At 36.8% G+C, this 23,363-nt stretch overlaps 1 protein-coding gene across 1 annotated transcript; it reads left to right on the top strand.

Moving 5' to 3' along the window:
• The first annotated feature begins 10,163 nt into the window (after positions 1 to 10,163).
• LOC128243469 (plasma kallikrein-like) lies at positions 10,164 to 13,073 on the top strand. The gene is made up of 8 exons (XM_052961268.1): positions 10,164 to 10,256; positions 10,880 to 10,980; positions 11,158 to 11,249; positions 11,749 to 11,937; positions 12,117 to 12,214; positions 12,408 to 12,547; positions 12,714 to 12,774; positions 12,928 to 13,073. Exons 1-8 carry the CDS (start codon positions 10,208 to 10,210, stop codon positions 13,050 to 13,052), a joined length of 855 nt encoding a protein of 284 aa, XP_052817228.1. The 5' UTR covers positions 10,164 to 10,207; the 3' UTR covers positions 13,053 to 13,073.
• Positions 13,074 to 23,363: the final 10,290 nt, after the last annotated feature.

Raw genomic sequence — 23,363 nt, 5'->3', positions numbered from 1 at the left:
AAACATCGTTGGATAAATTTGGAAACTTTATTGTTTCATTTCTTTATAAAAGTGTATTTGGATAATTCCAGTCGCCCTGAGAGACGAACCATTTTCATTCGCGACATTGGTGGCCAGTGTAGCTTTTGGGTTTCGGCTTGGGGTCATAATCCAGCTCATTCTGCACGGTTTGGTCGTTTCGTCGAGCGCGGTCACATGACTACACACGTGATCAGGTACATGGCGAGCACATGTTATAGGTCTTCCGGGACGAGACCGGGAACCAGTGGTCAACAGTGAATGGTTGTAAACATCCGGTTTTAAATTGACAGACGATTTTGGTGACATTTCGTCTTATTTATATTTCATTTGACACTTATTTAATAAGTGCGTGGTTGTGTTTGATAGATATACGTGTCGTGTGAGAATATTGACACTATTTAGTGCATTATTTCATTGGAAGTGAAACTTAGACTATTTAAATAGCAGTTTCCTTGATTTGACAGCTGATTAAATCAACATAAGCATTTCATCGGTGACATTCTACATTGATCAACATTACACATTGGGACTTCAGACTTCATACTACATGGACAATTTATTTAGTGTTTTGAATATTTAATTAATTAATTTTGATATTTTGATTGATTGCTTTATGAATTTATTTTTCAATTGTTTAAATTTTTGATGTAATGTTTCAGATAGTATTTTGAGTGAACATACCTGGGCACAGCACAGCATGCAGCTCTTACACATCCTGTTGCAGTTGTAGCATAACAAAGGTGTTGGTGAGCAATTAACATCGCATTACATTCATTTACTTAACAACTTATTGATAATATAAAGGCATTTGATTGACTTGAATAAATCCATTCTTCTCTTTCTTTCTACAAGTCCCTTGTGTCTGTTTTTCACTTTGTCTTTGAGTCCACCGGTATATTATACCCCTATTATACCCCTGTGTTATTTATATATTTTGTAAAAAAAAAAAAAAAAAAAAAAAAAACATAAATCTTGGTCAGATTTACTAGGTTCTTTTTGTCTTATTTCATACAGATAGACACATAGTTGTTTAGCTTTTAGCAAAGTTTAGTGTTTACACTGTGTACGTAGAGGAGAGATTGCAGTTGAACATAGTAGTAGTAATGTATGTAGTATCTAGGTCTCTTTAGTAGTCATTTTTATTGCCATATTTTTCTAGGTTCTGAATACTGATCTTTTATTTTGAAAATACAAGAACAGTATTATTTTGAGAGCGCTCTCATAGAAGGTATTGTGAAGGTTTTGAAGTTAATTAAATGAAATAATTTTTCATTTAATGAATTCAATTTACAGTATAATGTAAGTTTGCAAATCTGGTTATTTAATTATACAGTATACTGCACACACTTGGTCATTTTCATAGTGATATATATATTCATTGACATAATAGTTTTACACATTTATCTAGTGATAAACATTGTCAAACCATTTGATAACATCAATAAATAACAAAGTGTTGATTTTAAACACTTAAAATTCTCAATTTAATATAATTACCATTATTTAAATTCATTCAAACTCATAGTCATATATATACCCAGTTTGAATAGATTCCAATTTTCTTGTTCATACAACTTAAACATTTGGAAATATTCATTCAGTTGTTGATACAATGGACACTACTGGTGAGATCACTGGGATCCAAGATGAGGAGCTGAATTATTTTGCAGAGCAGCTACGAAAATCAGGGAGGTACAGGGTATTTGAAACTTCTAGCTCTCCTCGTTTTGATGCAGACACAACTCGTGTCCTCACGCCAACTCCTGAGAAAGTTGTGCGTCAGTTGCGACAGTTTGATTTTCATACAGAGTCAGGTGGAGGCACTCGCCAGAAACTTCTTTCATTTTCTCCTAACAACCCATTTCTGGATGACAAGCCTAAGCCAGTGGTTGCTGCTGTTCAGTCTTCATTTCAACCACCAGTTACTCGCTCAGATCCTGTTTTTGATCCTTTTGATTCACTGAAGTTTACGAACGATCGCAAAGATAGCGCATTCAAGGTTCCAAAACTTGTTGAGTTTTCTGGTGAGAAACCAGATGAATTTGACCTTTGGCTTTATGACCTGAAGTGTTTGTTGCGTAGTCAGGTTTATTCTACACCAATTATTCTTGAAGCCATTCGAAAGAGTCTTAAGGGTAGGGCTCGTTTGGTACTTTTACATGTTGGCGAGGCAACCACTGTAGAAGATATTGTTGATGAACTGGAGGCTGTCTATGGTAATATTCACTCCAGTGAGAAACTCAAAGAGAAGTTTTATAATGCAAGGCAGGGAGCTGGTGAGTCGGTTGCTGAGTATAGTCTTCGTTTAGAGCAGATCTTGTCTAACATCACCCTTGATTCAGCAACTAAAGATGAAATGCTGCGAAACAGATTGTGGGCTGGGTTACGTAACTCTGAGCTGCACAACATGTCTCGATATAAATACGAGACTGCTCTTGGTTTTAACAAATTCCGCAAAGAGCTACGTCAGATGGAGTTGGACATGCAGCCAAAGCAACAGATTGTTGAGCCTGCTGTCCAGCAAATGAATGTAGTCGAGAGCAGATTGCTGCAGCATATGCAAGATATGACTGCTCAGTTCAAGTTGTTAAACACTAGGGTGTCTAATATAGAGAAAGACTTCAGTGTCATCAAGAAGGGACAGAATCAGCCCATTACAAACAGAAATGCCCCAGCTTCTCCCGTCAATGAGAATAAGCCTGCGGTGGGTTTAAACAAGAACGGACCTTCATCGAAAGGGAGCCGATAGGAGGTCCGGTGCCCATTCACACAGCGCCCTTGATTGGTAGACCGAATGAGACGACTGTTCTTTTGAATGGCACATCCTGTTCTGCCTTGCTTGACACGGGTTCAATGGTTACTACTCTAAGCCAACGTTTTTATAGCTCTCTTTACCCTAGGCCTACACTTTATAGTCTAAAAGATTTTGAACTTGATATTTCTGGTGCAAATGATGCGAAGGTTCCATATTGTGGATACTGTTTGATTGATATGACATTTCCGTCGCTGGATATTGTTCCTGTTTCTGTACCGGTACTGATCCTACCTGACTCAGCTTATTCATCCAGTGTTCCTATGCTGGTAGGCACCAATGTTATCAATTATGTCAAGTCATCTTCACAATTACAGCATATGCCTCCTGTATGGCAAGATGTATTGTTTTCCTTGACAACAGTTAACACACTTTCTGTGAAGGCATTTTCAAAGAAACCAATCATAATTCGGCCGAATGAGACTAAGACAGTTACCGGTTTGGTCAGAGGAATGGGAGATTTTACTGATGGCATGACAGACACTGACGAGCGGTCACAAGGATTGAGTGTTAGCCCCAGAGTTGTTCGGGTTAATCCAAACACGTCGTTCAGTAAGATTCCTGTTAGAATTTGCAATCTCTCTGTTAAGACTTTATCTATCATTCCCAAGTCTGTCATTTGCTCTCTTCATGAGGTCGATGTTGTTAGGAAGGTTGATCCCTCGGAGGGTTCCATTCCCAAAACACGTAACGCTGATAAGACTCTTAAAGAGCTAGGCATTTGTGTCCCCAGCGGTACATTGACACATGGTGAGCAGGAACAGGCCAGAACTTTTCTTTCTCGGTGGAAACACTTGTTTTCAACAGACATTACTGACTTGGGTTGTACGTCTTTGGTTCAGCATGAGATTAACCTTACAGATTCTACTCCATTCAAAGAGCCATATAGACGGATTCCACCTGGGATGTTTGAAGAGGTGAGGGAGCATTTGCGTGAGATGTTAGATGCAGGAGCTATTCGAGAATCTAAATCTCCTTTCTCTTCCAATGTGGTTCTCGTTAGAAAAAAGGATAAGTCTTTGCGTTTTTGTATTGACTTCCGGCGCCTTAATAGTAAAACTATTAAGGATGCTTACGCTCTTCCTCGTATTGATGAGACAATTGATGCTCTCGCTGGCTCCAAGTATTTCAGTAAGCTTGACTTACGTTCCGGCTATTGGCAGGTTGCCATGAAAGAGGCTGATAAGCCCAAGACTGCTTTTTCTGTGGGGCCTCTCGGCTTCTTTGAGTGTAACAGGATGGCCTTTGGTTTAACCAACGCCCCAGCCACATTTCAGCGGCTCATGGAACGTAGCATGGGAGAACTGCACTTGAAGGAGTGTCTCATCTACTTAGATGATATAATCATATTTAGTGATTCTCTTGATAGTCATTTCAGACGTCTTGAATCTGTCTTTCAGCGCTTGGAGTCTGCTGGATTGAAACTGAAAGGGAGTAAGTGCGAGTTCTTTCAGCGAGAGGTTAAGTACTTAGGTCATGTTGTGAGTGAGGATGGAGTGCAGACAGATCCTGAGAAGATTGAAGTATTGAGGAGGTGGAAGGTGCCCTCTAATCTGAAGGAGTTGAGGAGTTTTCTCGGGTTTGCGGGGTATTACAGGCGGTTCATTCCCCAATTTGCCCATCTCGCCAAACCACTCAACGATTTGCTTGTTGGGGACAAGAAGGAGAAGAAGAAAAGCAGAGAACGTCAGCCTTTGGAGTGGGGTGAAATCCATCAGAAGGCATTTGAGATCATTATCGATCGTTTGTGTTCGGCTCCTGTTCTTACATATGCAGACTTCTCTAAGCCATTTATTCTCAACATTGATGCAAGCAGTGTTGGTCTTGGAGCTGTTCTATATCAGAAAGTTGACGGGGTTGAAAAGGTCGTCGCATACGCGTCTCGTGGGTTACGCGGTGGTGAACGCAACTACCCGGCTCATAAGCTTGAGTTCTTGTCACTCAAATGGGCTGTCGTGGACAAATTTTACGATTACCTTTATGGTAATGAATTTTGCGTTCGCACCGACAATAACCCCTTGACCTATGCGTTCAAATCAGCGAAACTTGACGCTTTGTCACACAGATGGTTAGCAGCGTTGTCAGCCTTCAATTTCAATATTGTCTACCGTTCAGGAAAAGAGAATATAGATGCAGATATTCTTTCCCGTCTTCCTGGTGTTTCGCGGAGTGAGGAGAACGTTATGTTTCTGGACGTCATCAAAGCTTTGTTTGATTACCATCTAGTGAGGGTTTGTCCTATTATTGAGTGTTTGTCATTCTCACAAACGGCAGCTCAGACACCAAGGGACGAGGTTGATCTTGACACTCCATTAGCTGATATTGATTGGAAAGTTGAACTGGCTCGGGATAGAGCTATCAGTAGGGTGGCAGAGATTTTGAAGTCAAGTTCTAGACTGACTCGGCGCCAGATGTGCTTAGAAGATGAGTCAGTCAGGAAGTTGCTGAGGGAGCGGAACATGTTATTCTTTCGGGATGGTTTGTTGTACCGTCATGGTATGTCAAATGGTCATCCTGTAGACCAGTTGGTTGTTCCAGACGTCTTTTACGATATTATATTTGCGGGTCTTCATGATGAGGCAGGTCACCAGGGCAAAGAACGTACACTTTCTTTGATAAAATCTCGATTCTTTTGGCCAGGTCTCGACTCGTTTGTTGAAACACGTATCAGGCTCTGTGAGAGGTGCATTTGTCGTAAGACAAGAGAAAAGGTCTCTGCAGAATTGGTTTCCATCGAAACCACGTACCCTCTCGAACTTGTATGCATTGAATTTCTTACTTTAGATATGTCCAAAGGAGGATTTGAGAAAGTGTTGGTCATCACAGACCATTTCACTCGGTATGCGCAGGCCATACCAATGAGAAATGAAACAGCTCGGTCCACTGCCAAAGCGCTATTTGAGCAGTTCATTGTACATTACGGGTTCCCAAGTCGTCTACATAGTGACCAGGGACGCAACTTTGAGAGTGCTATTATAAGGGAACTTTGCGACATTGCAAAGGTTGAGAAAAGTCGTACGACCCCGTATCACCCACAATGCAACGGCATGGCCGAACGTTTCAATCAAACACTTATGAACATGATTGGGACACTCGATGATGAGAGAAAACAGAACTGGAAAGCCCACTTACCAACATTGGTACACGCTTACAATGCTACTCGGCATGAGAGTACCGGCATGACGCCATACTTTTTGATGTTCGGGAGACATCCGAGACTAGCTATAGATGCGTTCTTGGGCATTGAGCCAGATTTTTCTTCTTCAGATAGGTCAACTTTTATTCAGGGTATTCAGGAGCGTCTTGGGTTTGCCTACAAAGCTGCGACTCGCGAGGCTCGACGCCAAGCTCGTCGTCACAAGAGACGTTACGATACAAGAGTACGGGAAGCGAAGGTAGCGGTTGGCGATAAGGTTCTTGTCAAGATGGTTGGTATCAGGGGTCGCCACAAGCTTGCGGATCGGTGGTGCAGGGACGTGTATGTCGTCATCAGTCAGCCGAATCCTGATATCCCCGTCTTTCGAGTGAGAAAAGAGTTTGCTAGAGGTCCAGTGCGAACCCTTCACAGGAACCTTATCCTGCCTTTGTCTGGCATTCCACTTCTTGCACCTCTTCGTTCCCCTGATTCAAGGGATCTGTCTGGCATCGATGTAACCGACGATACAGATTGTTCTGGCAATATAAGTGAGGCTCAGCAAGCGTTACCGCAGAGTTCATTGTCACCTACTGCAGCTGTAGCTAATACTGCCGTTCAATGCGACAACTTACCGGATATGACACAAGCGGATGTATTACCTAGTTTGTCAACGCCATCGCCAAGGTATGTGATACCACAGCGGAGGACGAGACGCACCACTCAGCGCCCTGCCTGGATGCAGAGTGACACGTGGGTCACATAGTCACCATTTACCGTTACACCAACAATGAAATAAAATAGTGACATCAAAGGATTCACATCATTTACAATAATAGTGTGTTTTTTTGTGCGGATTGAGATTTTTTTAATACACTTGAAGAAATTTTGTATAAACAGTAAACTATGTACTGAATTTGAAATGTCGGGACGCCATTTACCCGAAGGGGGGAGGGTGTCGCGGGGTCAATTTGCCCTGCTCTATATGTTTGTGTTAGTGTCATATGTCTACATGTATGTTTATCCAGTACACGTACTTTCCAAGTCCATCTTTCTTGTGATAATCCATTTTCCTATTCTTCCATTCCTTTCAGTCATTCCTATCATTCACTAATTCATATACTAATTTCACTTTCATTTTCGCTTTCACTTTCTATATTTATTAAAGTAGTTCGCCTCGTGCACAGCTGGTGGCGGTATTTTCCTCGTGCACAGCGCACTCATATTTTGTCGATGGAGACGTAAACATCGTTGGATAAATTTGGAAACTTTATTGTTTCATTTCTTTATAAAAGTGTATTTGGATAATTCCAGTCGCCCTGAGAGACGAACCATTTTCATTCGCGACATATACAAGATATATTTCTGTATTTTTTCTTATTATTCGAAATTCCAATATATACTAGAATTATTAACAAACATTGTAATAAAATTATCTAAATAATCAAAATACATTCTCAAACATAAAGATGCAAGCACACGTGATTCCAAAAGAACGCACCTCGTATACAAACAAATATAAACAGTATATTCAAGAAAACATGTTATATCCAGATAAGAGAATTTTTATCAAAGCTAAATACATCAATTAAAATCAGAAACTTACCATAGGGGACTTCAGTTATTGACATTTTGCCGAAATGGCCTAATTTGAAACAATGGCGGTAACCGCACGACGCGACATTAAAGTACCAGCACATTTATTACCCATTACGATACTTCTCCCTCTCTATGATAAAGTTGAGTGGTACAGTACTTGAATTAGGCAATTTGAACATGCATAACAGTTTAACCAGATGTTCATTTACATAAGATATCAAAAAGAGTAAACTGCCATATAATCCTAGCATTTTAGTGTACTATACCATTATATTGTTAAAACAAAACAGCCATATGTTCCAAACAATGAACTGCTATTAATCCTAACACTGTGCTGCAATGAATGAGCAATTTAGAGGCCTAAATGATAATCTTGGGAAAACCTAAAGTCATACATAAACCATTGACAAAACGTACAATTCGATTGAGTCCAAAATCGCATGCTATATGCAATCTTTTGCATTGTTGTTTGTTTCTACTAGCTTTCATTGATCAGGACATTTGTACAATCATGCAGATTATTGTCAATTGTGAACAAGGTATTTTAAAAACTGAACAGCCATATAAGTCTGTTATTGAACTGCCATATGCCCCTATCACTGTGCTGCCTCATATTTCTAACACTGACCTACAACAATTATGTTCCTTCCACTCTTCTGCCATTTATCCCTAACGCAGAACAGCAATTACCTCTGAACACTGTACTGTCATATATTCCTTACACTGTACTGCAATTATTTCTAAATATTTATGCAAAAAGCTACAGAAACATGCTCAGCAAAAAGTTTAAACATAAACCCGGTTTAGTGGCAATGGGCAAACGCCAACACTGAACTGCAATTATTTCTAACACTGTACAGACATATATTTCTTACACTTGGCTGCCACATGTTTCTTACACTAAACTACCATATAATTCAAATACAGAAGTGCCATATATAGTTTTAACACTTCTAGACAATGGCAATCAACGCTAAAGAAAACAAAAAAGCAGTTTCATATGGTCTGTGAATACCAAACAAAATAAAAAGTGTTCTTTCGTCGTTTAAAAATATCAAACTAGATCAAAGCACTATCTGCATGAACGTTTAGAATAAAAAGTAAAATCGCTGCTACCAGCTGCTATTGTTATAAGGGCAGCTCAGTGACAGTTATTGCCATTTATGATCCTTTTTGTGTGCCCTATAACAAGCATCTGTATCAGTACTGATGTTCTTTATTGCACCGGATTGTTCAACAAGTGTGTGTTTAGCGCAATGTACACAAAACAACGCAGTCAGATTAGTAAAATAAGAACTGCAATGTACTGCCAAGCATAGTTGTTGTAAACCTGCGATCCGTAAGGCAGTGGTGTGTTAAATTATTAGCATATTCACACGACCATTTGGCTTTCACCACCTTTTGTGTTTAGCAATTAAATATTATTTATGACATTTCGTGTACACTTCTTATAATTAGATAATAAAAATCAGCAGTCAAACATAATCAGATACGATGTTCACCAAAAAAATGTTAAGAGAGCAAATATGCTATTACGTATGTTTCCTTTGTTTAAACATAATTTAACTTTTTGTACCGCGAACTTGTTGGTAGAAATTTATGTTGGACGATTTGCACTGTAAATCATGGTACTGTACGCTGTGAATACAACTATACTTCGCGTTTCCGAAATACCATTCTCTAAAGAATGTAGCAGTCGACAGTCTAAAAACTATATCTATTGCCGTTTAGAATTGAAAGCAATAAATGTTCGGAAGCTTCTAAATTAAACACACTACATGCATGTTTTTTTCAGATATTTAATAACTTTATAAATAGACCTACAGAAACAGTAAATGCATTGATATGGGATATAAACACTATATGCAGAAACTATAACTAACAGCCATTTATCACTCCTCGGTCATAACCTATGAGAGTTTTCGTTTAAGACTCGTGTTATGAAAATATGAACATATGATTATGCATGTTAATTGTGATTTTAACATTTTGTTTTACAACTCTTGGTGTTAAAGTGGTCAAAGGTAAGCTTACTGGTCTCCGTTTTCTAATATGGTTATGTCAACTAAGAGCGATGGGTGTTGTTTTCGTAGAGCAATTTGAAATAAGACACATGTTTATCTTAACGTAGGTTCACCTATCTATAAAGCATTGCACTTGATAAATGTAAATGGAGTTTTAGAATGAAACCGTCTCCTGTTTTTTCAGCAATGCAAACCATGGGTTGCACTATCACTCAGAGATAGTGAACAGACTGTTTTGATATAAATATATATACTAAATTTATCATATAATTATATCAAAACAAAATGTTGACCATCTCTGACTGATACATCTAACTTTGATAAAAACAAGTCCGTGTATACTGGCCTGCATGTCTGCGATATGACCTGAACGAGGGTCTTAGTATGGTTAAACATTTAAAATTCGGATTTTATATGACGAAACCATCAATTTCATTTCAACTCATAGATGGTAAAGATATATGATTCTTAAAACCATAAACATTTAAACTTCTCCCAATTTCCTTTTCGAAATTTAAGGTCATTTCTATTTAGTAACTGATAAGTTGCCCTACTTTACCTACTTAACGTCCATTTGAAATACATGTATCTATTAAAATTTGAATTTATAAGATTAAAATGGATTTAGCAAGTATAATTACACATGTTACAATAATCATTTCAGTAGGTAAGTAAATTATAATGCATGTACAATATTTATCGATTTATTCCTTTTGAGTTCGTCTGTTTTTCAAAGAAAATGTCGAGATGTTGCCATGGCGTTATTTGCGTCATCTCTATAGACGGGAAACAACATTACTCACATGAAATGTATGGTCCTTATTTCTGACCTAAGAAATTATTGAGTTATGCCTCTTTTCGATTTTAAATCACAACAACATAATAGATAATCTTAAAACAAACATAGTGATCGAATATTATAGCCTGTAATCCTCTATTATCATGGCAAGGTTTTATCTCAGACATCGCTAGCGGAACTAGATCGTTGTTTAATACATATAAGATCGTTACGTTTCGAAGTACAACAGAACATAATCTGCTTTAAGTTGTTTAAACATCGTTGCTATTCGTACTCCCGTCCTATGGAACCATGTCTCTCGATTTACCGCCATCAACCACGACTCACCAAAATGAACACGTCTTTGATTAATAGAGATAAATAAATGCCTTAACTTTAATAGTGAGAGCCATGCTTTACGGAAAACAATCGAGGATAACTTTTAAAAATAAATTGTTTTAGTTCGTAAAACACATTAAATTTTAAAACAAATCTGTTATATTAACAAGTAGCAAATGCAGCCAAAGTGCCCTGTGGGGAGCCCCTGGTTAAGATGACGACAAAACGTATAGTAGGAGGAACCGAGTCTCCGGCCGGAGTGTGGCCTTGGATGGTTCGTACCTGCGCTTACCTTTATATCGTATCGTTTTTTGTTTTTCTTTAAAAATTTTACTGATATTGAAACAGCATTCAACATCCACAGCACCAACAGTAAAAGTGATTGTTTTAGACTTGGTAAGTGGAATTACTACCTTAATGCGTTTCTTGTTTATTCGGTTTATAAATACAGATACTTTTGGAGGACAACAATGGGAATTTTGTTGGTTCAGCAGCAATTATACATCCTAGAGTCCTAGTGTCTTCTGCCCAGCTATTCGACGCGTAAGTAAGCTGGACCAACCGTGTCATGCTTATGTTTTATTATCAACCTTTTGATACGGAATCGTTGAACAAGCTTGTATTTGGTTTATATATACATCAAAAATGAGCGTATTTCTTTACACTTATATACTGTGATATGTGATGTACATTTTGTATATTTGCAGATTTTTTGTAAAGAATAATGATGTGTTCTCTTAGTTTAAACATATTTATTTTTACAACGATCGTGAAACAAGCTATTGCAACTTACATTTATAACTGTCGTTAGCACGATGTTGCACGAGAGTGTGGTCTTGTGGTGTGGGGGGAAACCAGAGTATCCGGAGGAAACCCATTTGTCCGACTTGGTGACCACAAACCAAACTCACATACGCCCTTGCCGGGAATCGAACCTGGGGTTCCTAGGTGAGAAACGCTAACCGGAAAATCAAATGTTATCTTAATAACAACGAATCAATTTTCATTCAGTCAAAATGAAAACAGTTCTTGTAACTTAAAGGTTCTCTTCGAGTGCCTCTCACCTGTCTGACTGGAAGATGTATGATAGCTCGTACCGAGCAATTCCTGTCGGCAGACGCCAGACCTCCACCGTTCCCTTCCATCCCCAGAAGATCATCGTTCATCCGCAGTACAATACAAGCAACCTGCAGAATGACATCGTCCTTATTATAACTGAAAGCGCATTAGCGTAGGATTTAGCAATTTCTAAATTAAATGTAAAATACAGTACTGAAATGACAATTAAAATACACAAAAAATTCTTTTAAAACTTTCAAGCGTGACATTGAATTTCTGACACACATTAGTTCGGGTTAGTGCTTTTGCTAAACAAGTCGGATCGTCAATATTGGTGATTTTGGTTTTCAGATACAACGCCGCAACCCGGCCGGTATGTCTGCCCGACAGCGGCCACAGATACGCTATCGGTGACGTATGTTACCTAGCCGGTTGGGGAGACACCGCAAGTGCGTATTGTATTGCATAAAATACTCATACTGGTTGAGCAGATTCTACGATGATATTTCTTTAAAATTGACTGCATTGATGGCAATTACATAAACGTATCTACAAATACCTGCAAAATAAGGACTTACATATTTGACGAATGCAGGACAATGGTTTTTACTTGATATATCTCTCATAGGATCCCTATTTCAGCCAATGGCGATAGCAGTATTCTTCGCCATATTACTCTTCCGATCCTTCCTGACAGCGTTTGTATGAACCATTGGACCGACGTCCTGCCGGAAACGGAAATATGCGCCGGCTATGAAAATGGACAAAAGGACTTCTGTGCGGTATGCTTAACCCTCTTTTATGCTTTTTCCAGAAATGTTAAGATTTATTTCGGTTTCTTACATTAACTTCAGTACTAAGAATGAGATGAAATAGCTTGCTGTAATCGAAGTGAATAGTATGCCTTCACCTGTATATACTGTATATTTATATACATGTATTTTCTAGAACGACATCGGTGGGCCACTTGTGTGCAAGGAAAGCTCAAATGGAAAGTGGTACATGCAAGGTCAGTTCAGTTGAAAAAGCAACAAAAGGTCATTGTCACGAACTCATTTAAAAGGAGGCAGCGGTTTCAAAGTTCATTGAATCACGATATGTATTTTGATAGTCCAAGTCCACCTGGATTTAGTTTAATAGTGCAATTATACCTTTTTTGCAGGAATCGCTTCTTCCGGTGGGAATTGCGCAAAGGCCGACGAGCCTGGGTTGTTCGAGGACGTTTTAATTTACGCCGACTGGATTAAGACAACCATGGGAGCGAATGGTTTTCCGTATGAATATTGAAATAAAATCAATGTTTACCTTTGTGTTTTTGTTTATTTAAGCATGCATCGCGATGTTGCTTTTATTCACACAATGGTGTACATTTTCTACAGAATAACATGAATTACTAGATCTAAAAGAAGATAAGTAACTTTAAACTTATGTATATTACTAAGTTACTACACGATCGTTTTATTAGTAGTTTTTGTGTGTATGTGTGTTGCTGCTGGGTTTGTGCCTGTACAGTGAATTATATCATTCGCACTCGGCCAACTAAGCTGTGAAAGCAGGAACACTCAGGCCAATAGCGTTAAGTTTATTTTATAATTATATATTTTTCTTTTAAACACTACCTGCATTCATTGATTCATAAAAAAACTACAGCACAACCATCACAAACGTTGTCATCATCATTTCAGTTAATGTTTACTCTAACGGATACCTGTCTACAAAGTTTAAGTTTAATTAATTACACCTTTTTCGCTTATTTTAATGAACCACAAGGCTTAAAATTACGGAATCGTTCTCCTGTATCAGTGTTGCTGCCTTTGATCACTGAATTCCTTACCGCAAACTGTATGAAGATATATATAATATTATTGTTTAAAGCAGTCTGCTCACACTTCGCAATATAACATTCCTATTAGTATTATTATTATTATTATTATTAGTAGTAGTAGTAGTAGTAGTAGTAGTAGTAGTAGTAGTAGTAGTAGTAGTAGTAGTAGTAGTAGTAATAGTAGTAGTAGTAGTAGTAGTAGTAGTAGTAGTAGTAGTAGTAGTAGTAGTAGTAATAGTAGTAGTAGTAGAAGTAGTAGTAGTAGTAGTAGTAGTAGTAGAAGTAGTAGTAGTAGTAGTAGTAGTAGTAGTAGTAGAAGTAGTAGTAGAAGTAGTAGTATTGCATTGTAACAGTTCAAGTAACATCTAGTATATATCTCTTTATATAGCTATATTAACTAGTTTGCCATTGCGGAAAAAACTATACTTATTAATAAACAGATGTCAAAATCTACTATTCAAGAAACCTTATCGTGAAAATTAGCACATTAAATAGTATTAAATGTTTTAAAGCTTTGAATATTATTGAACTTTAATATCAAACATATAAATATATATATCCGCAAGGAACAGAAAAGAATACTCTTCTCCGCGAACGATGTATGGGATGACTTTCGACGGCCGCGTCGAAATACTTACCGCTAGATGAAATGTTAAAGACAAATACACTCTCAAAGGAAGATTGGCCATGTTATTAAACTTTACATCTTTAAAAAAAAATAGATTTAAAATGCATCACCAGACCACTTGTGCGTTAAGTGCATTTTGGGAATAGAAATTGCAAACATACTGTACCGATAATACTACACATAGGACTCATAAAGCTAATTTTATCATCAAATTTACAGCAGATTAAGCAGGTTAATAGCGTTCCACTTATGGTCTTATCTACGTGCAATACTAGGACAGACGCATATAACTTCAGACGCGTTTAGTTTGGAAATGTCAGCCATGTTGTTGGCTTTATTATTTGTAGCAAGTGTCTTTATTTCAAACGGTAAGACTTTGATTTTGTCAATTATTACAGGATCCATATTCCTGTCCACATTTAATTACAGATAATTTGACCGTTTGACCGGGTTCGCCAAAGATAAGGCGAAACAAAATTCGATTATACTAGTATGAGCAAGTCGTCGATATTTCTGTTTATATTAAATAGATGCGGTGTGAAATGTATTTGTTTTATTTCAAATTATTTTATGTAGAACGAATGTAATTAATCAAGGCATCGCTATCGTCAGGTGGCTGTTTGGACTGTTTCGACTGTCGCAACATCCTCTCCCTCAGCGAGTGCGACAGAATAACAACATGTGGTAGCGGGGAGGTTTGTACCGTCCTGCTCTGAAAGGACTTCCCTGACTTAATATTAAATTGTATGTATTTAAAACGTCCATTAAGAACGATTTAATAACTTATGCTTAGACAATTTGAACTGATAAAATATATCATTGGTTAAAACATCCAATCGCAGTTTGTTAAAAACTGATGACATGAAAAGAACACATATATTTTTTCTTTAACCTGTGCATACTTTGGTTATGCATACTTGCCGTTTCTCTTGGGCATGTAAGGTTTAATGTCACAGTTGGTTTCGCGTAATCACCGCTTATTTCATAGGTGTGCCATGTGGAGCAGTATATCAGTGAAAGTGGTCTTGTTCTTTACAACACTGGATGTTTACCAAACCTGGTACGTACAAGTTCGTCGTTTTGTTGACAATAATTAAATCTCATCCGTCTATAAAGAACTTATTATATCAATGAAATTAAAATAATCCAAGGGTAAGTGTATATAAACTTCTCGGCTTAAAAATAACACGTTTCTTCGCAACGCCAATAAAGCAACGGTTTGTCTCATCCCGAAACCAAATGACAATAGCTTTCTTGATTAAGTCTAAATTCTGATTCAAGAGAATGTGTGGGATCATATCCTTTCAAATCATGAAGTATAAACATTCAGCAATGTCAGCCAAGTACAAAGGGTGGTCAACCTTTACAAAATACCATCAGAAGCGGCCACAATGTCACCATATGTACAGAATGCTGCAACCTGTCCTTCTGCAATGACGCCGGGTGCGGACAAACTAGTGAGTGTATCGCAAGTGCCATCCTATGAACGATTGCGCGTCAAAATATCATTAGATTAAGTATCTTAGTTAAATGTCTAATGAGTGCCCATAATCATATAAAGATTTAAACATGCTATTGAAATAAAATTACCATTCAAATTAAAAAAAATCAAATATTTCAATGAAATCAAGATATAAAAACAGTAAAAAAACGTTTCGAATATTTTTTTAAAAGTTATGTTTTCATTACAATTTCAAGGGGGGGGGGTGCTTTTCAATAAAGATTAACTTCGATTAAAGTTGTAAATTGACATAATCTTAGTGTCGTATTTTCGTTATTTTGCTACATATTCGTATGAAATTTACTGATACAAAAAAAGTTCTAAAAACAATCAACGTGATATTTACGACGTTTATGCAGATTAAGTTAATTGAAGTTACTACTAAATTCCTTTGTTGAAAACGCCCCCAGATATTTTTTTCGTCTTTCAGGTTTGTCTATGACGGAGCGTGGTCCATACTGTTTTACGTGTGATGGCATTGAATCCCCTGACGAATGCAGACGGGTGAAAAGATGCCAGGTGGATGAGGTCAGCCTTTTATTTGACCATTTGGTAGATTGCTGTTAACAAAACGTTTAAGTAATTGCAACCACGAACATGTGGGCTAAAGGCAGCACAATATTGTATACTGCAGGTTTACCGTTTTATTGAGGAAAGTCTTAAGTAGGCAGGATACAAACATACTTTCATACATGTTACGGGGTTTAGAGCTTAGCCATTTTTACGAAAGAAGATATTAATTGAGTTTAGTTCATTTGTTTTCTATTTTGACATATAAGGTTAATGAATTCTAGATGTTTATGATATAAATAATAGAGTCATGAAGACTTTCATTAAGTATAAATATGATAATTAATTGTTTTATTTGATGTTATGTGTAAATAAACGTGGACTATATCCGTCTTTCAGCACTGCATGCTGTATTCCAAACCTCACATCCAGGGTATTCCTAGTCCTCCCTCCTATACCGGACTGTGCGACACAGAGTCGGTTCGTAACTACCGAGTGTGAAAGATATAACCTCATAGTTAAATGTGCCTTTTATAAGGATATATTTCTGAATTCATCACTACTTGGCTTGTCCCTGTAGTTTTCATTGTAAAAATGGCAAGACCAGTAGCGTTATTTGTAACGTAATTAATATTTGTTTGTAAATATATGTAGCATAGATCTAATATCATTGAACTTAATAAATGTATACAAAATACTAAAACATCACTCATTTCTGATTGTCGCAGTTTACTTGACGACGATTATAAACAGTGTAGACGCTTATCTGTGCGAGTTTCAGCAAGAATCCAAGGAGAGTTCGAACAAAGCAGAGGTCTTCAACAGTGTACTTTAGCAACTGTTTAAACAGCTTCTAGAATCAATATCGGTGCTAGGATTCTGGATAAAAATGGCCGCCTGTTTATTCTACTCTTTAATATGAAAATGATTAATATCAAGGCTTGAAACTATATATAAACTAGCGGTAAAAGTAACTGTTCATGAACATACATTATCGTTGAATGACCTGAAGGCATTCTTCGCAAACAAGTGGCTCGCCTCAATAAAGTAAAATACTAATTCAGCTCTCTACAAAGGGATAATGCATACTAACTATTTAATGACACTCAACCAGTTTTGAATTAAATTCAGCTAATAACTGATGCAGACAACAAATGTAAATGTTTTCAGGAGTTCGTAATTCCGCGGATGGTAAAAAAATAATTGAAACTGCTAACGAAAGAAATCTCTTCCCTGTACACAGGCGTGCCAGGCACTTCGAGACGTCAACGTTCACACTGAATGTCCAGCGTTCTGCTGTCCTGACGATTTCTGCAACGATAGATGTGTCGGGAACACCACCACGACAACCTCATATATGACAACTGTAAACACTGAACAAACAGGTAGAATATTTGCTGTCAGGAAAATGTGTGCTGTTATTTTCTCAAGAATTTGCTGCATCCTTTCCCCTTCACTGACTTTCACATTTGACACCATTTGAGTTGTCTAACTAATTCAGATTTCTCTACAACATCCAATTAGCAAATGTGACTTACCATTAACCAACTACATTCTGAATGAAATACAGTGCATCAATATGGTATCGAGTAAGATTAACAGTTTCATTTACAAGTTTATATTGCTTTGAATTATTTCCTCAAAATCAGACATTTTTTTTCAAATAAAATTAATATTACATGAAAAGTAATAATAATAATAATAATAATAATAATAATAATAATAATAATAATAATAATAATAATAATAATAATTATAATAAATATAATAATAATAATCAACCATTACAGCTAAAAGAGTTGTCTCAAATCTTGTTAAAAATACAGCAGATCACAAATGTATCCGTTTAACGTTCAGAGCAGTACCGATTTGCAAGTTAAAAACGGTGGCGTTAAGAACGTTGTTAACTCTTACAAATTTCTAAAGAATCGGCCCAAATAATTTTCACTGTGGTCTACCAACGTATGACGCAAACCAGCAACCGGATCTTGCGTACATTACAGTATGAGCTATGTTTGCACTGCTCTCATTACATATACAAGGAGAATCTTCTTCAGTTCCTAACATCTGCGCTTTCAGGATGCCCGCAAGATCATATCTTCGACAGTGTTTCATCGGCCTGTATACAACTTGTTGAAACGTCCAATTTCACCTTTGATGAGGCAAAGGCGTTTTGCAACAGTATTGGAGACCAACTCGTTATAATTGATTCTAATGAAAAGTCCGTCTTTGTGACCTATGTGATTCTACACCAAACGAAAGGTAAGGTTGAACAATTTCCTATAGATAAAGTATACCAAAACATTTCTAAAATTTGCCGGGAGGATTGGACATGAAAAAACAATACTCATGTATATTGATCATCAATGTCTTTAACCAATAAAATATATTACCCAATCAAATTGTTTAGATGAGAGAACAAGCCAAAAGATAAACTATAAATTAACGATTTACAGACAGGTTGACTTCACGTGGTAGTTGCCAACCAATAATTGATTGGATGGTTGCGCAACAAAACGAAGCAACTGACCAATATTTTACTGATTGGCACTTGCTTATAAATATATATAAACAAAAACATTCAATGTTCCTATTCAATTGGCTGTTGTTTACTTTATGCAACATTAAGGTTTATTCGAAACACTGCTTTAAGTTTTTCTGATTGTTTTTTTTCTATTTGACCAGAACAACTAAGTGCCCAAAATTACTGGATAGGTGCTCACGCCATCAACGCTACAAGTGGGAAACAGTATCACTGGTTGAACGGTCAAACCTTAGCATTTGAAAGGTGGGGCACTGGTGAACCTGATCATAGTTACTATCAACAATGTGTGCTGATTAATGGACTGGACAATTACCTCTGGTATGATACATTTTGCCACGGACAATATCACACTATCTGCGAACGTCCCTTAACTCAACACACGGCAGCAGCAACATCTAATGCAGCAACAACTCCAAAATCCACGACTTCAACATCAACATCGTCTTCAACAACAACAACACCAACAACAACAAGAAAAACAACAACAACACCGACTACGACAAAGAATACACCAACGACGACGACCACAACCAAAGCGCCTCCAACTACAGGTATGATATTGTTCACTCTACAATGATTATACATTTAAAAAGTGTATAAATTCTTTGAATTAATTTGAAAACAGTATGCTGTAAAACTGAATTTAAAACATTCAACGTACGTAAATATCATCATTGGAATGTTTAGTTGTAATCGTTTCGACACTTGTGTTAAAAGCTGGATCCATATCTGGAGTCCTATTGCCTTATTGGGGTAGCCCCTGAAGTTTATTGCGTTAATCTTGAGTTAAAAAATAATACCGACAAACCCTTTTGTTTAAAAGCCAAAGCCATTCATATATGTACACTGAGTGAAAAACTACGTCACAATATAATTAAAGTACTCAACGGTCAGATGAATGAATGTATACAAAAATAATCTAATATAAAAATAAGATTGTTATTATATCGAACCCTAAATATGGGTGCCAGATGACCCTATATCATTTTAATAACATTTGACATGGGTTGATGTGTGAAAAAAGCATATGTTAAATTTGTACCGAAAGAAAATTCATACAGGTGTTTTGGCATTTAAGATCGCAACATAGGTCATTTAACATCCACTTTCTGTTGAAATAAAGAACAAAAATATGAAATCCAAGCTTTTTCTCTTAAGTACACTTATATCACTACACTCATATCACTATCAGTACACTCATATATGTAGCATACTCGTAATCGGCAAACCAAGGATATGGGGTCACGAGGCAACCAGATTTAGTATAATTGCCAATGTTCAATGAATTAACACCATCCGATGTTCCTATGCGATGCGTTTATTGACGGTGTTTTCTGTCTATGATCATTGGGTACCTGAGGTTAATTTATGCGTACATATAACTAAATACGACTGAGTTGTTTAATACTAAGTTGTCGTCAAGAGAATCTTGGTTCGATTAGTTTTATAAGGTCATCCTATTTGGTTTCACACACAGTTTTAAATATTTGGTAATTAGCCTTTGATCTTTGTGCCACCAAACAAGATAATATAAGAGTTCTAATGGGCGTGTCCCCCTTGTATTCATTGAATTAAAAACAACTCTACCCATGCATCAATACAGTACTGCTTCTCTGGTAGTTTTATCACAGGTCTTGTCCGCTATGTTCGTCCGTATTAAGTTTAAGTAGCCCCAAAATGTTAAAATTATCTTAAATAAGAACCGTGGGTAGATCAGAAGTAAAATATCTCCTTACTCAAGCACATTTCTCACACATTGTCCAATGCTCAAGGTTCAATAGAAGTAATAACATACACACAACGTCAAATACTAAGAAGACTTATTGACGTTTTTGGGCTTATGATAAGTTGTTGGATCCGATTAGTGGTATCTGTTCACGTGTTAGTTTGCATGCATTTGTACATAATGCGCATTTAATTACTAAACGTTGACCCTGCATACACTTATAATTGGTTCTACAGACAGTTTAAATGTGTGTTAATTGGCATTTAATGCTAAAGAGCATCCATTTTTTATGTTCAACTGTTACACTGGGTCAGCCATCTTGTTATTTACATGTATGTACTTCCTTTTCGCTCAAGGTCACAAAGAACATATACGCATAATTTCACGTTTAGTGATTTGTAGCTACCACTGTTAAATTCCATAAGCCTGCTCATTTATACTACATTCTAGTCTTGTTTACATCACCTTAAAGCCATTGATGTCTCTATTTTTAGAATTAAAATCGCAGACAGTGTCGAAAACGATCGATAATTTTCGATCGCATTTTTAGCTCGATCAAGTTGATCGACCCTTTTCGATCCACATTTCGATCAATTATTTGATCGAAACATTTTTCTGAGTATAAAACAGCTTTGATTTTTCAGCTCAGAGTATAGACATTTTTGGCTTTATTGAGTGCAGCCGCATTATTGAGAATATTGATTTAAAGTTTTACGCAAGTAAAAGTACGTTGTAGCGGCAGTATTTGAATTACTTTAAACGGCTAGACTTTGTTTTACACAATTTTATACGAATTTATAGTAACTTTAATGAAATGAGACATAAACTTGAAACAATAGAATTGTTTAACCTTCATTAATGATATTGTTGAATGTGAAAGTGAAGGCTGACTTAAATGCATTTCTATTGTATTTATATTTATAATATAAACTATACGCAGCGATATATATTAAATTACAGTTTAACGCGATAATCGAGAGGTATATTGTTTTGGAGTTATTTGAAAACATTACTTTTTCGTCCATAGAAATAAAACTTGTGAACTTTTAAAGCGTCTTTCTTTTGTGATGCACGTATACATGTATAAACTAAACGAAAGTCATAAAGCCAGTATAAGGCGTCAAGCGTAGAACACTTGAAGCTAAACTACGGCATGGACATATTATATAAAGTAAGGTCAGGTGAACGACTATGACCATAAACTGTATATCAATATTTTAAAGAGAAACACCGCAATATACTTGGTGTATTTACTTAATAGTACTGGTGTATCAGTTTAACACGATTTGTCTAGCCATTGTGTTCCCGTCTTTAATTCAAACTAGCCCGATTAACAGTACCCTAGGTACCCCGGGCCCCCAACAATATTAAGACAATACTGCTAATCCAATAGTTTAATAAAAGGTAATTTTCGTGATCTTCGACCGCGTTAAAATATGATTGAATGACTCAAACTAATGTAACTGAATATTGAAAAAGAATTGAAGAAGAGTATGGTAAATGAGTCAGCTGTCCGAAATCTCCTGTTTCAGTGAAAGCGCCACAACATTGCCCAACGCATGATGGATACACACTGTATGAGGATGGACATACCCGTCTCTGCGTTCAATTTGTCAACCACCATGAAAGCTGGGAAGAAGCCAAGCGAAACTGTGAAAACGATCATCATGGACGATTAGTTGTTCTAGACAGCCATGAAAAACTGACTTTGTTGGCTCATCATAAAGGCAGTGAGTATTTCTCCTAAACTATAAGTTCAAATAAACTAGGCTGTACATATAGCGTTTGTTTTGCTGTAAAAGTATACAGTATAACACAATTCAAGTGATATTATTTCCAAACGTGTTTATATGAGTATTTTTGAAGGTTATAAACAAATAAAGATAAAATACACGAATATCAATATAAACAAGAGGGCCAAGATGGCCCTATATCGCTCAACTGATTGAATAAACGGCTCTTAAGTTATTGATCGGACAACATACTGGACTTCTCCAGCATGTACGTCGAAGGTGAAACTATAATCAACCCATTTTTTAAAAGGTCTTATAAAAACATGGAATAAAATAAATAATATATGCATTAAAAAGAGCCTGCGGGTGCTGAAAGCTTGTATGATTTTATCATTTTACGGTTTATTTATTTCATATTGTACATTTGATAGTTAACAGGTATTCCAAAGATTGAAAATGATAGTTTTCATAGTTTGCATGTAAATGACCCAAGCACAACACTTAAATAAAAATTATCAAAATAATCTTTCTGACAAATTTCCAGGATATTTGAACTGAAAATGTTACCTCTAGAGTGTAAACAAGGTTGTTCCATATTTGGGCTCTGTGACCTAGTTTTGGCCCCATATGACCCATATTCGAACTTGAGCTAGAAATCGTCGAAACAACCTTTCCGACAAATTTCCAGGATATTCGGGCTGAAAATGTTACCTCTTGAGTGTTAACAAAGTTTTCCCATATTTGGGCTCGGTGACCTAGTTTTTTTTACCCTAGATGACCCATATTCGAACTTGGGATAGAACTCATCGAAACGACCTATCTGACAAATTTCGAGGATATTATGGCCGAAAATGTTACCTCTAGATTGTTAACAACTTTTTTCCATATTTGGGCTCTGTGACCTAGTTTTTGACCCCAGATGACTCATATTCGAACTTGAGATAGAAAACATCGAAATAACCTTTCTGACTTATTTCCCGGATATTTTGGTTGAAAATGTTACCTCTAGAGGGTAAACAAGATGTTTCCATATTTGGGCTCTGTGACCTAGTTTTTGACCCCAGATGACCCATATTCTAACTCAAGCTATGACCATCGAAACAACATTTCTGACAAACTTCCAGGATATT

Source organism: Mya arenaria, chromosome 2 (assembly GCF_026914265.1).
Source record: "Mya arenaria isolate MELC-2E11 chromosome 2, ASM2691426v1".
In the NCBI taxonomy this organism is placed as follows: Eukaryota; Metazoa; Mollusca; class Bivalvia; order Myida; family Myidae; genus Mya; species Mya arenaria.
This window is presented reverse-complemented; position numbering and strand designations above follow the sequence as displayed.

Excerpts from the sequence above, each read along its gene's own strand:
- LOC128243469 (XM_052961268.1), top strand. The coding sequence starts at position 10,208 with ATGGATTTAGCAAGTATAATTACACATGTTACAATAATCATTTCAGTA. Across the intron at positions 11,938-12,116 it reads ATAACTGAAAGCGCATTAGC|ATACAACGCCGCAACCCGGC; the intron begins GTAGGATTTAGC and ends TTTGGTTTTCAG. Across the intron at positions 12,775-12,927 it reads TGGAAAGTGGTACATGCAAG|GAATCGCTTCTTCCGGTGGG; the intron begins GTCAGTTCAGTT and ends CCTTTTTTGCAG.